Genomic DNA, 25,085 nt, shown 5'->3' on the forward strand with positions numbered 1-25,085 from the left:
AAAGCTATATGTGGAAGGAAACCGTGACTGAGGACAAGCTGATGGCATAAGATGCAAGTACAATTGCTCCAGTTTCATATGCAAAAAAAATTATTGTGCTAGCTTACGTGGTTGCAGAGCTACCGGGATTTAAAAATAGTTACGCAAAATGGAGCGTGTCCGCTCTGGCCTGCTTTAAAGGGTTAAAGATGGGAGAATTTAGACAATTTTCCAACTCTCAGTGATGCCGCAGTGATTATTTGACTTTGGGACCTGCAGCGGACTTTAGGCCCAGACATGGCTAATGACTTCAGTCTTAAAGAGCGGATACCTGTAGACTGGACAAGAGTAAACTGGACTTGAAATGTGAGAAAAGAGCTTTTGTTGGGGATGGCAAGGCCAGTCCAGCTCACATCTTCTTCCAGTGGGAACAGTGGGAAAGTGTAAATGTAACTTGTAAATATGACAGATATACGTGGATTTTATACAATAAACTGCTTGTGTAGGAATAATTACAAAACGAAAGATACACATCAATCTCTTCTAAGAGCTCAGTGTAAGATAAACGGATTGCATTTAATATTATGTGATAGAATAATTTCATTAGATGCTGTTTATAAAGCTGTTGATATATGTATATATTGGTGGATGTCAACAAAGTTTTTACTAAGGGGTTCAAGTCCAAAAAAGAAGAAAGCCACTGTGTTTATTCCTCTGTAATCACTGCCGGTGGGAAAAGGGATGTGACCCTAAAAATCATCAGCTTTAGTTTGGAGCGGTTTTACAACTACCTTTGGAAAGTGCTCTGGCAGATACAGATGAACTTTGATTTTGTTTCATGAACTCATCAAGAGGAGGTGGGGCCAGGCCATGAAGAATTTTATATACAAGTACAGTAACTCCAAATGTGATCATGTTTTCCCAATTTAAGAAACCGTACTTTGTTAAAGGTTTACAGTGATAGTATGAAATTGTCTTTTTAACAAACTGATTTTAGTGAATTCTCATCAGCTATTGTTGTTTCTGTTTACATTCAAGCATCAGGTGGTGCAGAGGTACAATTTGACATCACTGTAGACTGTAGACCGCCTGCTAACCCAGCATCCGCTGTTTTTACGATTACTGCTGAGCGTAACCACATCTCACTGAACAGATGCAAAGTTTTTGCACAAAGTATATCAATTACCAGGCCTGCTGTATGGAAATACTAATACATACAGTCCAATCCCCTTCTTCTTAACAGGCATTACCATAATCTAGTCTAATGTGAGTTACTGCTTTCAAATGACAACTTGTATCCACAGTGGACAGAAGAGGAACTGGAGGCACTGCGGGGCTGCTTTGAGTCTACAGGCAAATTACATATACTCTATTTTTAGGACTAGTCTCAAGACTTTCCTTTTTCATGAAGCTTATACTTGGGCAGGGACGATGTGATCTTTTAGTAATGCTGCTATAGGCTCAGACTACTGTGGGCGTTCTTGCTCACCCCTGCAGCATGTCAGTACATTTTTGTCTTCTTTCTTCCACCGTCGGTTCTGTCCTGTCTTTCTATGGTCGTTTTTCTTTCCTTTCCCTTTCCCCTGACTCCCCAACAAGTCACAGCAAACAGCTTTCTGCCCTAAACTCTGAGAATATTTTGGTTATAAAGCCACTACAGTTTGTAGATTGTTGTTTATAGATTAAGCAAAATCACTAAATCACTGTGTGATATTAAAATTTCATTTTATTTTTGTTACAGAATCAAATCAAATCACTTTTATTGTCACGTCACATTACTGGTGCAGCACATGCACACATGATAAAACCAACCTTTATTTGTCCGGTTTTAAACATTCAACATGAACCGTAAAACAAACTGTAAAAAACAACTATTTCCTCAAACAGCTACAGATGAGTGAAATGTAAAGTGAAGCAACACAGATATGGACAAGAAAAACCTGCATCTTATAGAGGTAGATGTTACATAACAAGATTACAAATACAAATTCTTCAATTTCAATTACTTATTAAGAAAAATCCCTAAATTTGGATTTTTATTCAAACACTGAAATAAGTGGTACATGTGTTGACTTTAGAAATGAAAAGAAGCTCACTTTCTGTTGGCATGAAGACAGACGGCTCAGTGTATTCTGCACGCTGCAAAAGAAAACACGTCATTAAAAAATACTTTTAAAACTAAATTAACAGCAGACAAACGTGCACTAGGTGAAACATTTTACCGTGTACAGTTCTGTGTTTTCATGACTGGTGGGCACCTGCTGTCCTCTGTGAGGGAAACTACGCACACATTCAATTGTCTTGGCACTAAGATAGAAACCGTTTGTTTAAACTAATGTACAAATAAAAGGCACCAAAATACATAAACAAGTCAGGTATAGATGGATTTTAAGAAGCCAAGTTAAGATTAACATACTTGACCTTAAATAATATGGGATAGAATTTGTAGCCATTTCTCTGACCATTATCTAACCTCTCTGAGCTACAATAATCTCTTACCTGTGGCATTTCTTTGTGTGAATAAAACCAAGGATGACTCCAGATATGATGATAACTACAAGCACTCCAATTACAGCATACAAAGAGAGAGATAAAGGTGTTTCTGTTGGACTGGTGGTGACTTCATGGCTTCCATTGGCTAAAAAAAAGAAAAACAAATCAGAAAAGTACGATAGGTGCGCTTATTTATAAATCGAATGTGGGCACAGCTCACTGTCCACAGCTTCATTGTTGCTTCTTATGTTACTAGTTATCAATAAAAGTGACTCACAATTATAAAAGGTATTAAATCCACACTTTACCTTCCACAGTGACATTGAGCTGGAGCTTATATATTCCTCCAGTCTGTACACACTCACAGGTGTAGCTCCCGCTGTCCTCCTGTGTTAAATGTGTCAGGTGGAGAAACACAGTCTGATTTTCTTTCATCAGTGTGAACCTGGAGTCACATCCATGAAAAAAGTTGTGTCCATGTCGATACAGCAGCCTGCACTCTTCTCCTCTGCTCCTCTGTGTGCTGATCTTACACACTATCTGCATGATCACGTTCAGCGTTTCGTTGCTGCATATTCGAGTAACATCTGGTTGTTTGTCAATGATTTTCATAAGAATCTCCGTACCAGCTGTAATATGTTCCAATAGAAAACATTATTAAATAATATCATTTGCTGTATATCTATAATACATGACCAACATTAACTGCTAATATATTCCTTTTAAAAACTTTGACAAGACAAATTAACAGCAGAAAAACAACTTTACATGAAAGTTATACATTTTAATAAAAAATGAGTTCTTACACAATACCTTTGTTGTCTGTACAGAAAGTCAGCAGCAGAACAAACCACAGTTTCCATCTACCCATACTGGTCAAGACATCTAAACAACCGTTAACTGCTGCTTGAAGTGTACACTGTACTCTACTGCAGGGTTAAAGATATACACACTGCACACATACACCCAAACCTCAGATCACCAGCTGTCACAGAGGTGAGTCAAGGAAGGAAGTGCTGATATTTCTGCTTTTTATGTTCGAACTGGAAGAAAGAAGAAATGCAAAAAAGAAAAAAGAAAACATACATATTTATTTGAATTTCTTTATGGTTGCTTTCAACACCTCGTCTAATGAAATTCAAGGAGCAAAAAATTATTTTCAAAATAAGACCTAACATTAGTAAATGTAACAATTACATATGATTGCTCCGTTACCTACGAACAAACACAACACAACATCAAACACACACCCAAAATACAAGTAAATATGTAGGCCCCCCCACACCTTTGTGAGCAAGAAAGCTGCATGCACCTCACTGCACCATGCATATCTGCATCTGTGAGTGTGTGTCTGCCAGAAAACAGTGTGGTATTAATCCACCCTTGTCATAAGTCAAACCAGTCAAACCAGGCACAAACACGCTCTACGATAGTTTAAATGTCAGTCTATGTGAATTATTTCACGTCCAAGAAGTGGGGGGATGTCCTATTCTTTTTGTCAGACAGACAGACCACAGGTGGTGAGGATGGGAGGATGCATGTCTGCTGAGCTCACCATCAGCACTGGATCTCCACAGGGCTAGGAAGTGTATTACCACCCTCTCTGTACAGTGTTTTTGTACATAGTAAATACTATGATTCTTCCATTCCTTGTTTTATTTCTTTTTCCTTTTTTCAGTTGCTTTGTCTTTATCTTTAAAAAGTGTAATTCACCTGGAGAGCTCTGCACAAGAATTCCAGTGTGCACAAACTGTTGGTCCTGTGCACAAATGGCAAATAAAAATCTTGAATCTTGAATATTCTAAACTGTCAGGGATGTAAGAGATGACATTTTTGTATTCAGCCTCATCAGTTTCCTCCAAGGTTTCTCTCTGGACTTCTAACTCAACCGGTGCTGGTGTGTTCTTAGGTGAGTGACTTTTAAGCTTATTTGCTTTAGATGGGGCAGCACAGTGGCACAATAGCTAGCACTGTTAACTGATAGCAAGGAGGTCCTGAGTAGTAATTGGTAATTCTCAGTTGCCCAGTGGTGAATGTGAGTGTGTATGGTTGTCTGTTTCTATGTGTTGGCCCTGCGACAGGCTGGCTAGCCCTATGGTAGCTGGGTCGCCCCCCCGACAACCCTGACAAGGACACGTGGAAGAGAACGGATGGATGCCTTCGACCTACTGACTACACCACATAAACTCTTTTCCCTCTCTGCTATAAGATCATACAATAGGGAGACCTGTTCCCAACAGACTAGGGTAGAGCAATTTGGGAGCTACACCTATTTTTAGCAGATAGACCTGATTATTGACCTCTATGTAAATCTCACCGTTCCTTTTCCTCAAACTTAAATTGATATTTGATGGTTTGTTAGATGTCAATCATAGTATGTTGTTAGTCTGAGAAGATGAACTGCTGAAAGAACCACTCCTTTTCCCATGCTCTCTGGCTTACCCTTCACCTGGCACAGCAGTCCAGCATATTCCTGGGCCTTTCTGTGCCAAGAAGTAGGTATCCACTAGTTTTCCTGCCTTTGTTGCTGTGTCAGGGTCATGCTCCTTGACCTACATCTTCACTTCTAGATAAAGTGCTCCAGCACAACAGCTACCATATTTTCCTCTTTTGTGTATGTACAATAACCAACACATTTGCAGAACAAGTCCCTCAGATGGGTGTATATCTTTTGGGAGATTTTTTTCGCTGGGGTGTCAAGGGACCTGGATCATCGTTATCAACAAATATCTCTACAGAGTTCATATTTATTCAACACTGCTTCTTTCCGTCTGTCATAGTTGTAGAATGAGCTGGATCCATGGCCACAAAGGCACTCCTAGCTTTGCATGTTAACAATTGAATGAGACGAATTGCCCACTCATGCTTTGGTGATTTATAAACAGTTTCCAGCCTTTCAAAAGTTGTCAAAAATTGTTCAACATCATCATCTTCCTCCAATCTCACCAGTTTAGGCTCCCCAGGTGGCAATCTCGTGGTTCATGCTGTGGACCAGCCTACCCTGCTTACCTCCGAATCCGTTTAGAGCTGAGTAACCTGGAGGCTGAAGACCCTGAGCTCCTGTTCTTGTTTTTCTGTTTCTTTCTCTTTTATCTCTCCCAATGTGAAACTGCATGAAGGTCTCAAATATCTGGGCCAAACTGGAGGGTCTTGCTTCTGATGTTTTATCAGGGTTCACTGTAAAATGTCATCCTCAGTGGCTCCCCGTACAGCCCCTTCTTGCTCTGTTATGGTGGCTTGTTATACTGTTGCTGCTTCTCCTGTCGCATCTGTAGATTCGTAGGAGGCATTTTTAGAAGTTTCTTCAATGACATCTACAGGAAGCGGTGTCTGAAAAGGGCTGGGAAAATCATCAAAGACCCCAGTCACCCAGCACATGGACTCTTCACCCTCCTGCCCTCTGGGAGGCGCTACAGGAGCCTCCGGACTAAGACCACCAGGTACCGGAACAGCTTCTTCCCCACAGCTGTCAGACTCCTGAACTCTGCCTCCTGACATCTGACCCACGTTAAACTCATGGACTGAACATACACACACCCACAACCACTAAAACTTTATATAGCCTCTGTAGGAAGTAGCCACATATTTCACTGATCTTAACTGCACTACTGTATGATTCTGTATGAACAATCATTCTGAACAATATGATAATTATAATTCTACAGCTGTTTACAACTGTTTATAACTTGCATGTTTCTGTATAGTTTCATATTTATATCCTGTTCATATCCTGTACATAGCTTGTACACCCACTACAGCCTGTACATACTTATAGTTATAGCATATTCATAACATACCTTCATGCTGTGTACATTGTAACATACCCATAATAGACCCATTTTTGTACCCTCAGACCTATAACAGACCTATTTCTGTAATATATCTATATACATATTATTGCTAATATATATTTTGTAATATATCTAAATCATGGCTAAAGCACTTCTGGATGGATGCAAACTGCATTTCGTTGCCTTGTACTTGTGACATGTGCAATGACAATAAAGTTGAATTGTATTGTATTGTATTCTATAGCCAGTGGCTCCTCCCACTCCTTGAAATAACAATTAAATATCAATTAAGGATTACATAAGTTAATAGCAATGCTTAAGCTGTCGTTCAAATATAATGATAATAAATGAACACTGGGAACATTAGCACCAGTATATTTAGAAAGTGCTCCAGTTCCGTAAACATTTAAAATCAACACACTCTTTAACCCCCCCCCCCCCCCCCCCCCCCCCACTACACTTGGCACATTCCCTCTCATGAACTTAACCATAGAAGGAGACCAAAGAACAGTTACTGGGTTTTTGCCAGATGGAGGAGAGGTGAGAAACAGATTAGACAGGAATCTTACAATCTTAACCAATTCTCTTCATGATGTTAAAATTAATGTGGCATCAATATACACAACAATTAGATTTACAACACTGCAGTACGCTTAGAGATCACAGGACTCCCTGTGACATTGTTTACCATGTGAACCTCCCACTTTAAGTACAAATCTAGGTCATAAGACTCAGTAGTTGTTGATTGATTTTAGAAGGAAGTGGCAGTGGTCAAGGGAGGGCTCCTAGGTGTTTCATTATCTGCAATGGAGACTAACCTTTGGGAGATGGAAAGTTGCCTCTCTGGTGCTACCAACAGAAGTTGGTATACTTGTATCCTCCCAGTTTACTTCCTGTACATTGGAGGTGGAGGTCTTGTCATGTGTGTTACATATTATTACTATTATTTCAACTGCTATTAAAAAAAACCCTGAGCAATAACTTCTTTTTAGCAGTGTGTATGATAGTGGTTTCTGAAGCCTTAACGTATAGACTGCAAAACTGGTTCACACAGGCCGGTCCAAGTATTGTCAGGAAACCTGAGTCATACTGAAACTCTGAGCTTATCGCTTCACCACAGCTCCCTCGGCCTCTCTCACTCCTGACCCACAAAAACCTCTGTGTCTTTAACGTATGCATGCAGGCGCTACTTCAAAAGCCATATTTGCTTGTCTTTAGTAATCTCCTCCACAAAACAATATGGCCATCGTGTGGCTTCAAAGCATTGTATTGTATTCTGCAATCCCCACAAGTTGCCTCAATCTTAAAATCAATAAATCATAAATATATAAATGTATTAAAAACCTGTTTGTTTGATGGTGTTGAGACATTTGAGCTTTTAGCATCTTCAGTATTTTATGCTATGTAAAAATTATTGCCACACCATCCTCTGACAAACTGAATCACTTGTCACGTCATGTAAGTTCTAATGTGGCTCAGTTTGCCATGTTAATTTGGGTAAGAGCACTTGCAAGATGCCAAAATATGAATGTATTCATATTGAGTTTTAAGAGTTTAAACAAGAATAACGAATGAGCAGGTTAATGCAGTGTTTACCCTGTGACAGACTGACCACTCACCATCCTGCAACCCTGAATTATTATCATTATAAGCTTTTCTGTATTTATTTATGTAATGGCATGTATGCTATTGCTAATTGTTGAAGAGGGGAAAAAAGTCTGAAGAATAAAATCCAGGGGCCATCAAACATTTGTGCTCAGGGGGTCTGTAGGTGATGATCTGCATGTTGAAGGTAACTTAAGTGCAAATGAGTGCGTAAGGACAGGAACTTGATACAGGAAGCATGATGATGGTGATCAGTCAAAGCGACAACTCATTTACACCTGCAAAAAAAACAACAACCTCTACATGTGTCACTGGTGATTATTGTTTCACACAGTGGTTTACAGTGAAATCTCAAAGCGCGTCAAGATGACATCCGGTTTCTTAAAGTTTACATTAAACTTTAAGAAACTTTTGATTATTACTGTACTGTTACCACAGCATTGAAGGTATTTGACAAACTGAATATGTGATTTTTAAAAAGTCCAAAAGACCAATTGTTTAATTCTGTTATACAACACAGTACGCTTTAAAACACTTCAGCTTTAATTTCAAAGTTTGAAACATTAAACATGAACTTTAAAACATTAAAATAACATGTAGTCATACAAAACAGATAGCAAAGCAACATTGATTTGTATACAGCAGCTTCTGCTTTAATTTGTATTGTGAAATAATAATAACAACATTAATAACAATACATTACTCCTTAATGTGTATCACCCCTCTTCAGACATTTAAATAAATAGTATGCATGTTAAATTTTAACATGTTAGAGATCGTAAATTGAATTCTCTCTTTGCATGAAGACTTCGTATGGCTCAATCAGTTCTGCTTGCTGCAAAAGAAAACACGAAGTCAAAGTGAAGCCAAAGTAAAGTAAAATGCACATTATGAAAAAGTTCAACGTGCAACATTTTACCGTGTACAGTTCTGTGTTTTCAAAGATGGTTATAGGGACATGTCGCCTTCTGTTGGACAAATAACATGAAAACATGGTGATTGAAACTTCTGTATTTGGCACTCAGATAAAACAAATGTTTTATACATTATGTTATATTTACTTATGTCAGACATGCATGGATTTTTTTAAAAGAGCCTTTGCATGATAAAAGCTCACGTCTCCTAAAAACTACATTTATTAAAGATTTTTAAAAAGAAAATTTCATTAGATATTATGTGAAAGAATTTTTATTAGATGATATTTAAATGGCTGTTATGCTTTACTAATGAGTCCTTCCCCCTGCCTGGGTAACAAAAATCTCTTACCTGTTGTATTTCTTGCTGTAGACCAGTCCAAGAATAACTCCAGATGTGATGATGAACACAGCTGATCCAGCTGCAGCATAGAAGAAAGTTACTTCTGCAGAACTGTTTGTGGTGGTATTGACTCCGTCTACATTATTTAAAAACTCTGAAAAGTAAAACAGGTTCTAATCAATTATAAGGGAACATTAGGATGCTACGCATTCTTGCCTGTCATGTAATATTCATTTGTATTAAGTGTGTTGTCATATATTTAAATTCTGAACATTGTTTTATAATTGGTTTGGTCAGATTAACTGCTTCACATTTTTCGTTAAATAAAGCAGTTTGATTTCTTTGACAATTACAGCAGACGTGTCAGTGATGATTATTATCACAATGTTACCACTGCAGAAAATTAACAGAGAAATACATAAAGTGTAAATCATAAAAGTTATTAAATAAATCCACAGTTTACCTTCCACAGTTACACTGAGATGAAGCTTTTTTGATCCTCCAGTCTGTACACACTCACAGGTGTAGTTCCCGCCGTCCTCTGCTGTTAAATGTGTCAGGTGGAGAAACACAGTCTGACTTTCTGTCATCAGTGTGAACCTGGAGTCACATTCATGCTCAAAGTCGTGTCCATGTCGATACATCAGACTACAGTTTTCTCCTCTGCTCCTCTCTGTTTGAATCTTACACACTATCAGCAGGATAACTTGTGTTGTTTCATTGGTGCACAGTGGAGTGACATCTGCTTCTTTACTAATGGTTTTCACACGGTGCTCCTGCACAGCTGCAGTACAAAAAAATAAAAGTCAGTTCAGTATGAATTACAGCTGCTAAGTTAGCACTTCCTGTATTAAAAAAATAAAATAAATAAAACATTTATTGGTAAAGGAAATATTCTCCCTCTAAAAACAACATATATTAACCGTTCAACATCAAAACGCTCTACATAAGCGATCCTTTAGAAATAAAAGTAACTCGTGCACGATACCTTTTCTGCCTGTACAGAACGGCAGCAGAAGCAGAGCAAACCACAGTTTCCATCTACCCATACTGGTCAATACATCTAAACAACTCTTTAACTGCTGCTGGTTGTGTACACTGTACTCTACTGTACTGCAGGGTGGAAGTCAGATACACCCCTTTGCATTTATCTGCAGCAGTCAAAGAAGGAAGTGCTTTTATGGATTCAAACGTAGCCTCACCCATTTGTGTCAAATTAAAATAACTTTAACTATCTTGTTTGAAGAAATTCAAGAAGTAAAAATGTTGAATGAAGATCAAACACTGATAAATGAAACTATTATATGTGATTGATGCGTTAACAAATAGCACTCACATCACATCTCTTACACGAAGGAAGACGTCTGTCTTAAAATAGCAGCTTAGAAGCTACGCAATGACTTTATAGCAAACAGAACAAATATGTATGAAGACATTAGTGCAAAACAGGCATAACTTGATGTTTACCAAACATTTCAAAGCAGCAATAACAAAATGTCACTGCCAAGAATAAAGAAGACAGTGGGTTTGAAAAATAAAATCTTCCAGGCCCTGAAATGCATATGAAAGATTCCCACTCAGACCTCATGTCAGTGTATAAATTGGTTGAGTCGGGGTTAAAAATTAGTTTGCAATAGAAACTTGTCAATTAAATTTGATATAATTTAAAACATTTTCAGTTTTCAATTTTACCAAAATACAGCATGACGTAAAATGCAAAAAGTTGTTTTTGATGGAGTTGACAGAGATATTAATTTATATACACTACCAGTCAACAGTTTGAACACACCTTCTCATTTATTGATTTATTGATTGAATTATACGACTGTCTACACTGTAGATTCATAGTGAAGACATCAAATATATGGAGCGAGATACATGGAATTATGTAGCAAAGAAAAAAATGATAAATAACTCTAAATATGTCTGATATTTTAGATTCGTCAAAGTGGCCGCCCTTTGCTTTGTTGACAGCGCTGCAAACCCTTGTCCTTCTTTCAATAAGCTTCATGATGTAGTCACCTGATATGGATTTCACTTCACAGGCGTGCCTGTCAGGGCTCATTTGTGGAATTTATTGCCTTCTTAATGGAGTTGGGACCATCAGTTGTGTTGTGCAGAAGTCAGGTTGGTACACAGCTCACAGTCCTATTTGACAACTGTAAGAATTCATAATATGGCAAAAATCATCAGCTAAGTAAAGAGAAGTGACAGTCCATCATTACTTTAAGAACTGAAGGTCAGGCAGTCTGGAGAGTTGCTTTGAATGTGTCTGTGATGGTTGCAGTTAAAGCCACAGATAGTGGTAATATCTACCAAACATCACAGTGCTACAACAGACTTATACATAACGCTACATTTATATTTTTCTTTCTTTAAAAATAGCAATTAATTTACAGGGTAATAAAACTGGTTTTGGTTTACAATTATTTTACTTGTACAATGACATGATACTGTATTCTAAAATAAGTGTGCACATTTTAGTTTACACTGTTATGTGTATGATTTAGTCTTTTTTTGACTGAGTGACCTCAGTAGCAGCTGCTCCCAGTAAAAGGGGCGTACAGTATATGGAGACCTGCAAATCATATCACAACTCTGGATCATGGGGGGTGGGACGTGTCATGGTGGTTTCACTAGGTTTTTGTGTGTTGTACCCCTTTTTGTGTCTGTCTGGGCTGATCAGCCACTATTTAAATTTCACTTTTGTCTCATTTAGATAGATCAGTTTGTTTGAGTCTCTAGTATTGGTTGTTGCCAGCTTTTGAGAAGAGTTCTGTTACTTCGACCTCTTTTGTGGGCCCCAAATGTATTTATTATTTGTATAATTTAACCAGGTTAGTTTTTTGAGTTAAATTAAAAATTAATTAATTAATTAATAAATAAACTGGACTTTAACCTGTGCCAGACTTTCCTTTACTGCTCGGTCCATCACAGTGTCTCCAAGTGCAGTAGCAAAAACCTTCAAGCACTACGATGAAACTGGTTCACATGAGGACCGGCCCAGGAAAGGAAGCCCAAGAGTCCCCTCTGCTGCTGAGGATAAATTCATCTGAGTCACGAGCCTCAGAAATCGCAAGTTATCAGAACCTCAGATTAGAGCTCAGATAAATGCAGCACAGAGAGTCAGTAGCAGACACATCTCTATATCAACAGGACACTGTGTGAATCAGGCCTTTATGATCAAATAGCTGCTGATAAACTACTGCTAAGGAAAAGCAACAAGCAGAAGAGATTTGTTTGGGCCAAGAAACACAAGGACCAGATATTACTGGTAGACATCTGTGCTTTGGTCTGATGAGTCCAAATTTGAGATCTTCTGTTCTGTTCCCCATGTAATGGTCTGCAAGAGGATGTAGCGAGCTATAGCCCCGTCCCCCAGGGCATGAAGCAGGCATGCAGGAGATCCAGGCTCCAGACATCCAGAGGCCCCAGAGTGCGAGAGCCCAAGGAGGACCACCAGAGGGGCATCCGTGCCACCCTCCTGGGAAGAGCTGAGGAGAGCCCCAGATGAGGGGTCACCCAGTAGCCACGGAGCAGAAGCCAGAGGGGGCTGGACAGGCGTGCCCTCCGGCTCTGCCGGCAGCCAGCTGTGCCAGAGTGAACCGAGCCGCAGTGCTCAGAGGCCGGAGGCCCGAGGGCCCCCCGCACCCCAGAGGAGGCCTGACCGAGCAACAGACGCCAGGCCCCGCCAGGTAGCCACCGGGTGTGAGCTGGTACATACCTGAGCACCCAGCCCCGGACACCAAGAACCACCAATGCACCGACCCCTGAGGGCATCAGTTACCGGCAGGGAGTGTGGTGAGGGGAGATAGGCCTTGGAGGGCCTGGGAGTTCCCAGAGAGGTTGAGTCTAAGACCCGACCTGACATATAGACACAGACAAACAGGCACACACAGACACAAACATGCATTCCCACCCTCATGCACACATATACAAATACTTAACACTCACCCAACGTAGGGATAGGCATACATGGACATGTACACACAATCACACTCCCCAAACATACTCTATACCCCGGGTCCAGGTACCCTCGCCCCGAGAGGGGGAAACGGCACCCAGACCCAGGAGATGTTACCCTTCCCCCGGGGTGGAGGCAAGCAGACCGTCCCAGGCTCTGCAGCAGCAGGGAGGCCCCGCATCCCAGATCCCAATTGGCCGGCCAACACCTTCTCCCAGCCCCCCCGCCCCGATGGCCAGCAGAGAACAGAGGTGTGTGAAGACCCCAAACCTCCCTCCTCCCGCTCATGTGTAGTGTTGCTGCGTGTTGTTCTAAGGTGCATTTAAAACACGGGAGAGCATGGTGCTGCTGCCAGAGAGCAGCAGGTGTTAGCACAGCCCCTCCCGAGAACCCTCAATGTCTACATGGATTTAAAATTGAGAGGTGGGGTTGAATACACAGACCGTTAACGTGCCCACCCTCAAGGCCCTATATGTATGTGTTATGAGAGTGTGAGTAATGTGGATGTCTAAGTTGTGGAATAAAATTGAGGCACCGGTGGCCAGACGGGGACGGGGACGGGGGGGGGAGTGCCTCCCCTGCACCCTGGTGACACACCCGCACCTAATTGTGTGGGTGTGTTGGAGCGGGAAGAGGGAGGCAGCTGGGGATGGGGAGGAAAAGAAGGGAGGGGCTAGATGCCCCTTGCTGGGGTCAGCTCCCCGCTGACCCCAATAAATGGTAAGTGGCTTGTATTTGTATGGCGCTTGAATAGTCTTTACACACCCAGTCATCCACCCATCCACACACACATTCACACACTGGTGATAGCAAGCCACAGCCACCCTGGGGCGCACTTACAGAGGCACCCCCGTCCTTCGGCACCCACCAAGGCAAGGGAGCCCAGGCCCATCCAGACCGGGGCCAACGGCAGCAGGACCGCCCAGCCCCACAGGACCCGGAGCAGCCCACCCGACCCCACCGCAGAGGAAACTGTACCCACCCTAACATTCAATCATCTCCCAGACTACACAAGACAATAGACACCCAGGTTAAGTTTACTCTCCACCTCTCCTATGTCTCTCCCCCACCTGCAGAGTCGCTTGACCTAAACCCAGTACACATGGTTTGGGGTGAGATGGACCACAGAGTGAAGGCAAAATGACCAACAAGTGCTCAGCATCTCTGGGAACTCCTTCAATACTGCTGGAAAACCATTTCCGGTGACGACCTCACGAAGCTCATCAAGAGAATTCCAAGAGTGTGCAGAGCAGTAGTCAAAGCAAAGAGTGGCTATTTTAAAGACTCTAAAATATGAAACATTTTTTGAGTTATTGAGTAAATTGACACAGCATCATATTTGATTTCTCGAGTTCATTTAACACAATCCAGTCACTGTTTCTGAGACAGAAACTACAGAAAATGTCAGGGAACTAGTCTGTTATCTCACGGGTTACTGATTACCTGACAGAAAGGCCACAGCCTATAAGACTAGACAGCATTCAGGCTCCACAGGGGCTGTGCTGTCTCCACTCCTGTTCAGCGTGTGCACCTCACACTTTAGATGTATTACTGGTGGGCAGGTGGAGGAGTACAAAGAACTAGTGTATGATTTTGCGGTGTGTTCTCAGAGGAATCATCTGGCCTGAATGTGAAAAAGACCCATTAGTTGGTGATCGACTTCAGAAAGAAGACGATGATTTCATGGCTGGCATCTATAATAGGACAGGATGTTGATTTGGTGGTGGAGTGCAAGCACCACTGACAGCAGGCTGAACTGGAAGACCAACACAGAGGCTGTAGACAAGAAGAGTATGAGCAGTCTGCTTACTAATGAATTGGAGACTTTTTAGCATATACAGTAAAACTGGATAAGCGCACTCGCTAGATGCCTAAATGTAAAGTGCCATTCATAATGATTTAACACTGCATGACCGTAATGTTATAGCCAATTGTTGAAGACGGGACAAAATGTCTGCACATTAAACTTCAGGTGGTTTGGGCCCATCAAGCGTTTGTGCTCAGGTGTCTGTAAGTTGATGGCATGTTTAAAGCTTAATCAGTGCTGAACAGTGAAAAAGAGTCATGTGTGTTTTAAGGACAGGAGCTTGACACAGGAAGACTGAAGATGGTCAAGGTGACGACTCATTAATTACTGGGGAAACACTCAGCTTGAATCAATCATAAACATCACTCTTAAACAAAACATGAATATTTGTTTAAGAGTGAAACATCAGTGTTCCTCCAGATGACGTCTGGGTGAGCCTCTTTTTAATAAAACCTTTAAAATATGCAGATTAGTAACAGAAGGTCACTAATGCTTTGCAGGTAGTAGACAAACTTTGTGGTATGAAAAAGATCAACAATTTATTTTTGTTATAGACAAAACTTTCTTTGTAAAACTTTGAATGTTTGAAATATTCAACATGATCATGTAAAACATTAAAACAAAATTTACTCAAACATCTACAGGTGAGTGAAACAGGTAGCAAAGTAACAACGGCAGCAAGCCTGCCTCCGTTTTTATCCACCAGAAAACCATTCATCATGTTATACTAAAAATAAATCTCTTTAAATGCAATACCTTAACAACAACAACAACAACATAACAACATAATAATAATAAAATGATAACAACAATAATAATGTTCCCTAATCATGTCTCTTCAAACATTTACATAAATAGTAAGCGTGTTGATTTTAGAAGTCGTTGTAATTAAAGCCCATTCTTCGTTTGCATGAAGACACTGTGCGGCTCGGTATTCTGCTTCCTGCAAAAGAAAAGATGAAAAAATACATTTTTGAAGTAAAACGAACAGCAGAGAAAAGTTCGGCAAGTGCAACATTTTACCGTGTACAGTTTGTCGTTTCCATGACTGATTATTAGTGCATGATGTTTTCTGCTGTCAAACAACACAATTAAAAAAGAAAAGGAGGTTATAAATTTGCTATTTCATACTATTTATACAGCCGTTAACTATTTGAGCTATAAAAAGCTCTTACCTGTTGTATTTCTTGCTGTAGACCAGTCCAAGAATAACTCCAGATGTGATGATGAATACAGCTGATCCAGCTGCAGCATAGAAGAAAGTTACTTCTGCAGAACTGTTTGTGGTGGCATTGACTCCGTCTGCATTATTTAAAAACTCTGAAAAGTAAAACAGGTTCTAATCAATTATAAGGGAACATTAGGATGCTACGCATTCTTGCCTGTCATGTAATATTCATTTGTATTAAGTGTGTTGTCATATATTTAAATTCTGAACATTGTTTTATAATTGGTTTGGTCAGATTAACTGCTTCACATTTTTCGTTAAATAAAGCAGACGTGTCAGTGATGATTATTATCACAATGTCACCACTGCAGAAAATTAACAGAGAAATACATAAAGTGTAAATCATAAAAGTTATTAAATAAATCCACAGTTTACCTTCCACAGTTACACTGAGATGAAGCTTTTTTGATCCTCCAGTGTGTACACACTCACAGGTGTAGTTCCCGCCGTCCTCTGCTGTTAAATGTGTCAGGTGGAGAAACACAGTCTGATTTTCTGTCATCAGTGTGAACCTGGAGTCACATTCATGCTCAAAGTCGTGTCCATGTCGATACATCAGACTACAGTTTTCTCCTCTGCTCCTCTCTGTTTGAATCTTACACACTATCAGCAGGATAACTTGTGTTGTTTCATTGGTGCACAGTGGAGTGACATCTGCTTCTTTACTAATGGTTTTCACACGGTGCTCCTGCACAGCTGCAGTACAAAAAAATAAAAGTCAGTTCAGTATGAATTACAGCTGCTAAGTTAGCACTTCCTGTATTAAAGTAAATAAATAAATAAAACATTTATTGGTAAAGGAAATATTCTCCCTCTAAAAAACAACATATATTAACCGTTCAACATCAAAAACGCTCTACATAAGCGATCCTTTAGAAATAAAAGTAACTCGTGCACGATACCTTTTCTGCCTGTACAGAACGGCAGCAGAAGCAGAGCAAACCACAGTTTCCATCTACCCATACTGGTCAATACATCTAAACAACTCTTTAACTGCTGCTGGTTGTGTACACTGTACTCTACTGTACTGCAGGGTGGAAGTCAGATACACCCCTTTGCATGTATCTGCAGCAGTCAAAGAAGGAAGTGCTTTTATGGATTCAAATGTAGCCTCACCCATTATTGTTAGTTTAAAATTATAATTCATGAAGCAAAAACATTGAAGGAATGTAAATATTACATGCGACTGATGTGTTACCAAATAACACTCACATTACATCTGTCAGCCAAATCCACTCAAACCTGCAGTCCTCTAGTGGTTCCACACTCCCACTTAACATCTAAAAGTGACACACCTTTCTCCATCTCTGGAACAGTCTTCCCTCTTTTATAAAGTTTTCCTTTTTTTAAATTCAATTTGAAGATCTACCTATTTTCAAGTGTCTTTCAGGTCACTTTAAAACCCACCCCAGCGGGGCACATCTTGATCTTTGCAAAACATTTCAAAGCAACAACAGAGGATTAATGCACACATGTCAAACCCGACACATGTACAGCCTCTGGTAGTTTGTGGTGCTGTACAATCCTCTGGTCTTTGAGCTGCAGCTGTGTGGATGAGGTGATTGATTTGGGATTAAAAATACTTTATTAGAAATTCTGTATTTATTAAATGTGATTTTAATCAAACAAACAGACATGAAGCAATATAATAATATAGATTTGTCTGAGATTCACAGTTGTGGAGTTGATGGTTTCACACAGAATTACATAAAATGCAAAAACAAAACAACAGAACAAAAAAGGCCTCTAAGCACATTTTCTACCCTCTGATTGACATGTTAGTCTATAGGACCCATTTTCTGTACAACAAAATATCTCTCTTTACTTTACAGATATTATAAACAGATATTATCTGCACCTTGTATACTAAGTAGATATTGAATATTTCCAACTTAGTACTTGATAGTTTCATAGATTGCATAATCAACATGTAACTCTTTTCCTTCTATTCCCTGAGTATTAATGTACATCACTGTGACATCACAGGTAGCTGGACTGGAGTTAGCATCATGCTGGGGGCGACCTGACGAGATAGTTTGGTAGACATCAGTGGTCGGGTGTTGAAGGCTCATGTAGGGGTCCACTTCATCCTAAACAACATTTCGGATTTAAACATATTTAATATTTATTATAATATTTAATTACAGTGCTGTTTGAAAATAGACACGCTGTCACATGACCCTAAACATTTTGAGAAGTGTGAAACAGAACTACGTCAAACTCACCAAAGTCTGCAGAGTTTCAGATCTGGTTAAGTTAGATGGTCCTGGTTGGTTTTCTCTGTTAGAATAAAAACATCAGAGTTTACAGGGTGAACATTAAATACCTCCAACCTGCTGATGTGAGCATCTCTTCGTGCTGCTTTCAAAGAAGCTAAAAAAATCTGACATTTTTAAATCATGAAGCGTTATTTTACAAGTTAAAAAGTTTTCACCTGGGAGGATTTCTCCTCAGGGTGACACAGCACGTTATCCCAACCACAATGATGAGCGTAGCAACAGCAGAGATGATGATGACTGTTGCCATGAACTTCATGCCAGAAAACGTGTCGTCCTCTACTGAACATTGACGCAAAATAAATAAATCAGAGACGATCAACATTATCTTGAAAAGTATAAAAAAGACCAAACAAGCTTACATTCCACTGTGATATGAAGACTTAAAACCCGAGTTTCTCTTTCATATGAGCATTCGCAGGTGTAGTTGCCACTGTCTGCTGCTGTTAAACTGGTCAGGTGGAGAAACACAGTGTGATTCACGTCTATCAGCGTGAACCTGGAGTCACAGCCGCACTTTAGTGGCTGCTGTAGTCTGTATAGCTGGCAGCAGGTTTCCCCTGTGTGTCTCTCTGTGCTGATCCAACATTTCACTAAAACCAAAGTCAGGTTCTGACTGGTGCACACTGGAGTGATGTCTGGCCCTTTTCCAGTGGTTTTCACAAGAGTCACTGAGTGAAAAGGACAAAATTAACATTTTACCAACATCAGTACAAAAAGTAGAGCTTTCTATCGTAAACTAGGTTTAGTGCCGTACCTCTGCTGTCAGCGCACACACACAGCGGCAGAAGAACGAGCCATCCACGTCTCCATCCGTCCATAGAGCCAAGAGATTAAACTCAAGTCTACCTGCTGTTCTTTTAATACTCTGTGTTAAGGCACAGTAACCTGTACGTGACCTGATGTGACGTGGATTGAAACAGAAGTGAACCTGACTGCTTCTACTTTCCTGTTAAAATACATCAGTTCCTATAAGTCTCATATACAGTGATGTGATTTAAAAGGCTTTCACAGCACTCTACACAGACCTGTGAAAAAATGAACACACTCTTGCTTTCTCCGTGGGACAGGTTAGCAGTCACGTACTGCTGATCAAATGCACTCTAACAAATAAAGTGTGAGCACTTATATAAAAACAGATGCTTTGACAGTTTTCAGGTCGGGATCACTCAGGTTTGTGCTGATACTCTGCCACAATCCTCTCAAGAAATTCACCTCAAGTTCAGATCGTGCGAAAAATGTAAAAACCCGGTTAGCATGTTAAATATTAAAGTTCACGACAGCACAGTTAGAAAAAGACTGAACAAGTATGGCTTGTTTGGAAAGCTTGCCAGGAGAAAAGAAGATGGCAGTGCACCCGCAACTTTGGTAGCAACGTTGCAAAGCTAACCAGCACAAACACCTCACACCAACTGTCAAGCACGGTGTGGGAGGAGATGTTTTGCACTTGTTTTGCAGCCACAGGACCGTGGCACTCTGAATCGACCATGAACCCTTCTGTAGCAAAGTATTCTACAGTCAAATGTGAGGCTTTCTGTACAACAGTTAAAGCTTGGCCCTAACTGGGTCATGCAACAGGAAAATAATCCCAAGCACACCACAAATCGAGACCTAAGCTCAACTTAAATGCAGCGGTAGGACCTTAAGGCCTAAAAGAAAGTCCCCAAACATCAATGAACTTAAGCAACACTGTAAAAATATAAAAATGATTTAAACGACCGATACAGAAAACGGTTACTTAGTTATTTCAGCTAGAAGTGTTTCTACAAACTATTTGATGGGGGTGCGTAGGAGTGCAGAGGAGTCCTGAGAAACTCTCTTTTTCACAAAGGCTGATGGGTAAACTTCAACTTCTCAGTTCTCACTTTCAGGTGCATGAATGCAAAAATGTTTCATGTCGGCTCTTATTTAAGTTTCATATAAGACGTCTGTGGTCAATTTAGTTTGTGGTCGACGTTTGGTGATTTTGTTTTTTTGTAAACACGTGCATATGTGTGGGAGTAACATCTGACACTGGCCACAACAACACAACTCACACGCAGCAGTGCAAACAGTTAAAAACAGCTGCTTTTAATTGAATGAATATAAAACCCTAAAAGCAGATCCCATATCTTATTGCATTGAAATTGAGGGCCTAGAGGCACATAGCAAAAGAAATAATGATTTAATGATATAAAGCTTGCTCTGTGGTTTTCTTCCATTGTTTAGTTTAACGAAAAACTAGCTGAAGATATGAACACATCAGTAACAAAAAGAAAAAAACAGAAAATAAATCGTTGTTTCTTAAAAAGTTATATTCTGATATATGTCAAAACTTTGATCTCTCTTTCTTTTTTCTATTTCCTGTTTCAGCTGGGTGGTCACCGCAGTGATGGCTGCATCTCTATCTGTCGCCTCCTCGCTGTTGTAAGCCTGACGTCGCACAGTCTGGTAGAACTCATCTGACTCCCGGTAAAGGCTTGTGTATGTAGCATCATAATCGATTTTACCCTGTAAAAACATCCAAATGTGTAAGGTTTGTGTGCTCATAAACAAACTTTCCATATATATTTGGCAGCCAGTGACTCACTTTAAAAAACACGAGGTCACATAATAGTTCACACTATGAGCTTATGCACTCGGGCTGTGATCAGGAGACCTGTGCTGCTGCTGCTGAGGTTCGCCCTCTCTCTGTGGGCTTTGGCCAGCTTCATTGCAAGCAGATGTTACATGAGCAATAATGGCTGCTTCCCAACTTCCTTCTGCTTCTGCCAGATTAAAGCTAGCATAAAGGTGGGATTTGGGAAGTGATTGCAAAGAGTATCATCAGCTTAAATTCAAATTGAAGACTGTCACCTTTGACCTGCATGCAGGCGTGACCCCATCTGTGTTTGCTGAGCGAGTATCTCGGTGGCCTGAGCCGCAGGGAACACAGACTGCAGCTCAACCAACAAGAGCTTGCTTTATATTTGTAATATATTAAGGTGACTATCAGATTTAACGTCTCCACATCATTTTGGTCTAAAAGTTAAGCTTGATTTAGATTAAAACGAGTGTTTAGGGTCAGTGACTTGAATGTAAAACTGAGGTTTCTTTATATTTTGGTGCTTAAACCTTTGGACAGTTGTTGTTCTATTGTAATTACCGAGTGCTCGGTCTCTGTTCATTTTGCACTTGACTGTCCATTGATTTCCTCGCTGCGTCTCTTATGAGTTTTCCTCGGCCTCTTCATGCCCTGTTAGTTTCTGGAGTTTTGTACTTCTTGGTGATTCTTCCTTTTGTAGCATTTATAGGGACATTACCATCCGCCTCACAGTGAAGCTTGGCTTTTGTTCTGCTCCGTACTCGCGTTTGTGTCTGACTTTAAGCCAAATCGTGACATTTCGAGCATTTTAAAGGTAAATAAAGGTTTCCACATAATTAAGCTGGAAAAAATGTTTCATGTCCTGCTACAAGTGTTGTTGCGAAACCTGAATCATACTGAAAGTCTGAGCTGTTCGCTTTACCAAAGTCCCCCTGGTCTTTCTCTCTCACTACTGACCCTGAACGGAAAGAAAAATCCCTTTGACTCTCAGTTCTCTGTCTCTAAGATGTGCATCCTTTAAGAGACATCCTTGTTTGTCTTAAGTGGGCTCCTCCAAAGCATTATGTTCTAAACACTGGCAGCATAACTGTCAGGCAGCATTTTTGAGAGTGTCGAACATTTTTATTTGATCCTCTAAGCAACAATCGTGAGGTTTTATCGGTGAAGTGCCAGCTGCCAACTACATGAGAGGATTTTCAAGTGGTTTCATTTCTCAACTTTTATTTTCTGACTTATACAGAATTTATGCATCTCTCCAAGTGTTTTATGTTGCATTGGATAAGAGGGCTAGCTAGATTTCTAAATGTATAGTTTGTAGGAATGCACACAATAAATTGGATTTTTTTACTGTGTTATAAGAACGCAGAACAACAGAATAAAGAACAAGAGGATTCACTTACTATTGACACAGGTGGCTCTTTCCTTGTAGGGTATCTGTGAACAAAAGTGACAGTTAGAGCCATGCTTCAGTGAAACAGATGAGGTAATCCTAAATCTATTACAGGTTCAGTTACATACAGTTTGATTGAAATTAGTGTCTAATGTTCTCTCTAATCTCTAATCTCTAAATGTTGACATGCACAATTAAATCATCTTTACAAACTAAAATTGTTTGATTACTGATTGTCCAGTTGTTTAAGTTACAGTTCTTTTCTCTGTGTGTTGTAAACACAAACTGCTTAAATTTAAAGTACAAGAAACAAATTTTCACCTGCAGCGATTTTGTCTCAGGATAAATCCGAGGACAACTCCGACTACAATGACAATTCCAGGACATATACAAATCACAGTGATAGACATCAGCTGCCTCACTGGAGAAGTGTGAGCTTCTAGAAAAAAATCACAAAAGAAAAAGTTAGAAAACGTAGAAAAACAGAGCAAAACCAGACTTTAGACATTACCTCCAGTTTTAATGTTAGGATCAGTACAAGAGCTAATGTCCCTCAATTAGTTTTCATTTTAGTCATGATTCAAAAGAATGAGTCTGTGATGCAGGTCCGATTTATTCAACAGCAGTCTGCGCACAACTCGAACAGCAGCACAGGAGGCAAACAGAAACAGGTATGAGAGAAAGAACAAAGCAAACACGCACCTTCAGCCGAGATAAGGAGATGGATAATATCTGTCCCATCGCTACGGGAACACTCACAGGTGGACTTCCCACTATCCTCTGCTGTTAAATTGATCATCTGGAGAAACACGACTCGGTTTTCTTTTACCAGCCTGAACCTGGAGTCGCACTCGTTCTCAAAGCCCCGTCCATGTTGATACTGCAGACGACAGCCTTTTGGCCTGTTCCCTTTTGTCTTTATCGTGCACACTATCCAAATGTAATCCACTCTAGACTTGGAGCAAAGTGGAGTGACATCTTTTTGTTCCCCAATGGTTCTCATGATCGTCTCTGCAATTAAAGAAGATGTAATGAAGATCTGTTTGGCCTAATTGCGCCAACCGTCTCCAAAAAAGGGGTTAAAGGCTACTTTAAGAACAATAGATCAGTGCTATAGTCTGCTGTTATTCTACAAGACTTTAAAACTGATGGGATGTGTGTAATCATACAGTACCTTCAGTGTCAAAACTCAAAGACAGAGGCAGAAACAGAGCAAACCACAAAGCCCTCTGGTCCATAGCTGCAGCAATGTCCAAACAAATCAAGACGTTATACCCAGAAGAAAACGAAACCTGCTGAATGCAATCCTTTGACACACTAATCATCAAACCACAAGAGAAAAAGTATCAAGTAGAAGTGGAGTCAAGGTAGAAGTGCCGAGACAGGGAAGCGCAACAAGCAACTGCTTCTAATTGTCAAGTAACATTCAGCCAATGACTAAACTGGAGGGTCTTCATTTTAATCACAACATTAGTGCTAAAGCACATTGGCCACAGTGTTTATACTCCTCAGAGGCTTTCACATCAAAGGTTTTAGATATAAGGATATAATAATGTATCATAATAACCCTTTACACCTTTAAAAAATATTTTTTAAGTCTCAGATGAACGCTAACAGCCACTTTTAGCCACAGCAGAAAGCTCTGCTGGTTTGTTTTGGCAGCCTTTTACATGGGATTCTTGATGTAATCCCAAAGGGATCTGTGCTTCCTCCTGGAACTTAACTGAGGTGCTTGTCAACCAAATGTGTAACCCACACGTGACCTATTACACCGTGTCATGATCTCTTTAACGAACACTCAACGCACTCTTACTGCTTCTGATTGTCAAAGATAGCAGCGAGATGCTGCTAATCATCAACTAATCATCAGCACGTGTGAGGGCCTCTATAAAAGGGGGCTTTGCTGGTCTGGAGCATTCAGGTGTGTTTTAATACATTATGTCCTCATGAGGTCTGTGACAAAAAGTGTTACATCTCAGACGCTACAGGCCTCAAGTATCATGTTAAACGTTAAAGTTCGTGAAAGAAAAGACAGCGAGTATGGCTTGATTGGAAGTGTTTCCTTAAAACAAGCCCCTCTTTTCAAAGAGCAGAGCAGCTTGGGTTAGCTTTGCAAACTTGCATCTCAGCAAACCACAAGACATCTGGAACAAAGATCAAAGTGGAGATGTTTGGTCATAATGCACAGCACCACGTTCGGCTAAAATTAAACGAGCATATCACCACAAACACCTCATATCAACTGTCAGCACGGTGGCGGGGGGGTGATGACTTGGGCTTGTTGCAGGCACACGACCTTACCTTGGGTACATTACCTTGGGTTGACCTTGAACTCTGCTGTGTACCAAAGTATACTCGAGTCGAATGTGAGGCCACCTGTCTGACAGCTAAAGCCTCGCTCAACCTGAGTCATCTAACAGGACAATGATCCCAAGCACAACTCAGCAGCAAATCTACAACGGAAAGTAAAGAATGAGGTGTCGCAATGACCCAGTCCAAATCCAGACCTCTGATCTTGTATGAAAGCTGCATTAAAACATCCTCAGCTACAAGCAGACAGTTGAAAACTGAAACTGCGACAGAGAGACAGGTAAACAGACAGAAATGTAAAATTAGACACCAGACCAAACAAGCAAAGACACAGAGCGGCTGTTGCTGTTGTCTTCAGTATAGATCTGAAAGGTTGTCACGGCGGTAAATGTGCATGTGATGATATAGTTGAATGATATGGT

General features: G+C 40.3%; 3 protein-coding genes and 1 pseudogene across 3 annotated transcripts; all 4 read right to left on the reverse strand.

Annotated features, from left to right (window-relative positions):
- Nucleotides 1-1,981: 1,981 nt before the first annotated feature.
- LOC146608855 (uncharacterized) lies at nt 1,982-7,885 on the reverse strand (annotated as a pseudogene).
- Nucleotides 7,886-8,637: 752 nt separating this feature from the next.
- LOC146608856 (uncharacterized) lies at nt 8,638-10,256 on the reverse strand. The gene is made up of 5 exons (XM_085348734.1): nt 10,114-10,256; nt 9,589-9,909; nt 9,135-9,261; nt 8,788-8,836; nt 8,638-8,703 (listed from the first exon to the last, which is right to left on the reverse strand). The coding sequence occupies exons 1-5, from the start codon at nt 10,172-10,174 to the stop codon at nt 8,638-8,640; spliced, it is 624 nt and encodes a 207-aa protein (XP_085204860.1). The 5' UTR covers nt 10,175-10,256.
- Nucleotides 10,257-14,733: 4,477 nt separating this feature from the next.
- On the reverse strand, nt 14,734-17,169 carry LOC146608857 (uncharacterized). The gene is made up of 4 exons (XM_085348699.1): nt 17,027-17,169; nt 16,500-16,820; nt 16,072-16,198; nt 14,734-14,845 (listed from the first exon to the last, which is right to left on the reverse strand). Exons 1-4 carry the CDS (start codon nt 17,085-17,087, stop codon nt 14,734-14,736), a joined length of 621 nt encoding a protein of 206 aa, XP_085204825.1. The 5' UTR covers nt 17,088-17,169.
- Nucleotides 17,170-18,016: 847 nt separating this feature from the next.
- On the reverse strand, nt 18,017-19,221 carry LOC146608858 (uncharacterized). The gene is made up of 5 exons (XM_085348243.1): nt 19,158-19,221; nt 18,763-19,071; nt 18,559-18,682; nt 18,350-18,404; nt 18,017-18,214 (listed from the first exon to the last, which is right to left on the reverse strand). The coding sequence occupies exons 1-5, from the start codon at nt 19,219-19,221 to the stop codon at nt 18,017-18,019; spliced, it is 750 nt and encodes a 249-aa protein (XP_085204369.1).
- Between the last annotated feature and the right edge of the window lie 5,864 nt (nt 19,222-25,085).

Source organism: Diplotaxodon limnothrissa, linkage group LG23 (genome assembly GCF_057381915.1).
Source record: "Diplotaxodon limnothrissa isolate DT_005_m linkage group LG23, D_limnothrissa_male_GT1.1, whole genome shotgun sequence".
NCBI lineage: Eukaryota > Metazoa > Chordata > Actinopteri > Cichliformes > Cichlidae > Diplotaxodon > Diplotaxodon limnothrissa.

What these genes read in the sequence shown, in the direction of transcription:
- LOC146608856 (XM_085348734.1), bottom strand. Translation starts at nt 10,174, where the DNA reads ATGGGTAGATGGAAACTGTGGTTTGCTCTGCTTCTGCTGCCGTTCTGT. An exon ending in TACAGCAAGAAATACAACAG is followed by an intron (nt 8,837 to 9,134) that starts GTAAGAGATTTT and finishes TTTGTCCAACAG; the next exon opens with AAGGCGACATGTCCCTATAA. An exon ending in AAAACACAGAACTGTACACG is followed by an intron (nt 8,704 to 8,787) that starts GTAAAATGTTGC and finishes TTTCTTTTGCAG; the next exon opens with CAAGCAGAACTGATTGAGCC.
- LOC146608857 (XM_085348699.1), bottom strand. Translation starts at nt 17,087, where the DNA reads ATGGGTAGATGGAAACTGTGGTTTGCTCTGCTTCTGCTGCCGTTCTGT. An exon ending in GTTCTGTACAGGCAGAAAAG is followed by an intron (nt 16,821 to 17,026) that starts GTATCGTGCACG and finishes TTTGTACTGCAG; the next exon opens with CTGTGCAGGAGCACCGTGTG. An exon ending in TACAGCAAGAAATACAACAG is followed by an intron (nt 14,846 to 16,071) that starts GTAAGAGCTTTT and finishes TTGGTCTTCCAG; the next exon opens with TTCAGCCTGCTGTCAGTGGT.
- LOC146608858 (XM_085348243.1), bottom strand. Translation starts at nt 19,221, where the DNA reads ATGGACGGATGGAGACGTGGATGGCTCGTTCTTCTGCCGCTGTGTGTG. An exon ending in TCTTCATATCACAGTGGAAT is followed by an intron (nt 18,683 to 18,762) that starts GTAAGCTTGTTT and finishes GTCAATGTTCAG; the next exon opens with TAGAGGACGACACGTTTTCT. An exon ending in CTGAAACTCTGCAGACTTTG is followed by an intron (nt 18,215 to 18,349) that starts GTGAGTTTGACG and finishes AATGTTGTTTAG; the next exon opens with GATGAAGTGGACCCCTACAT.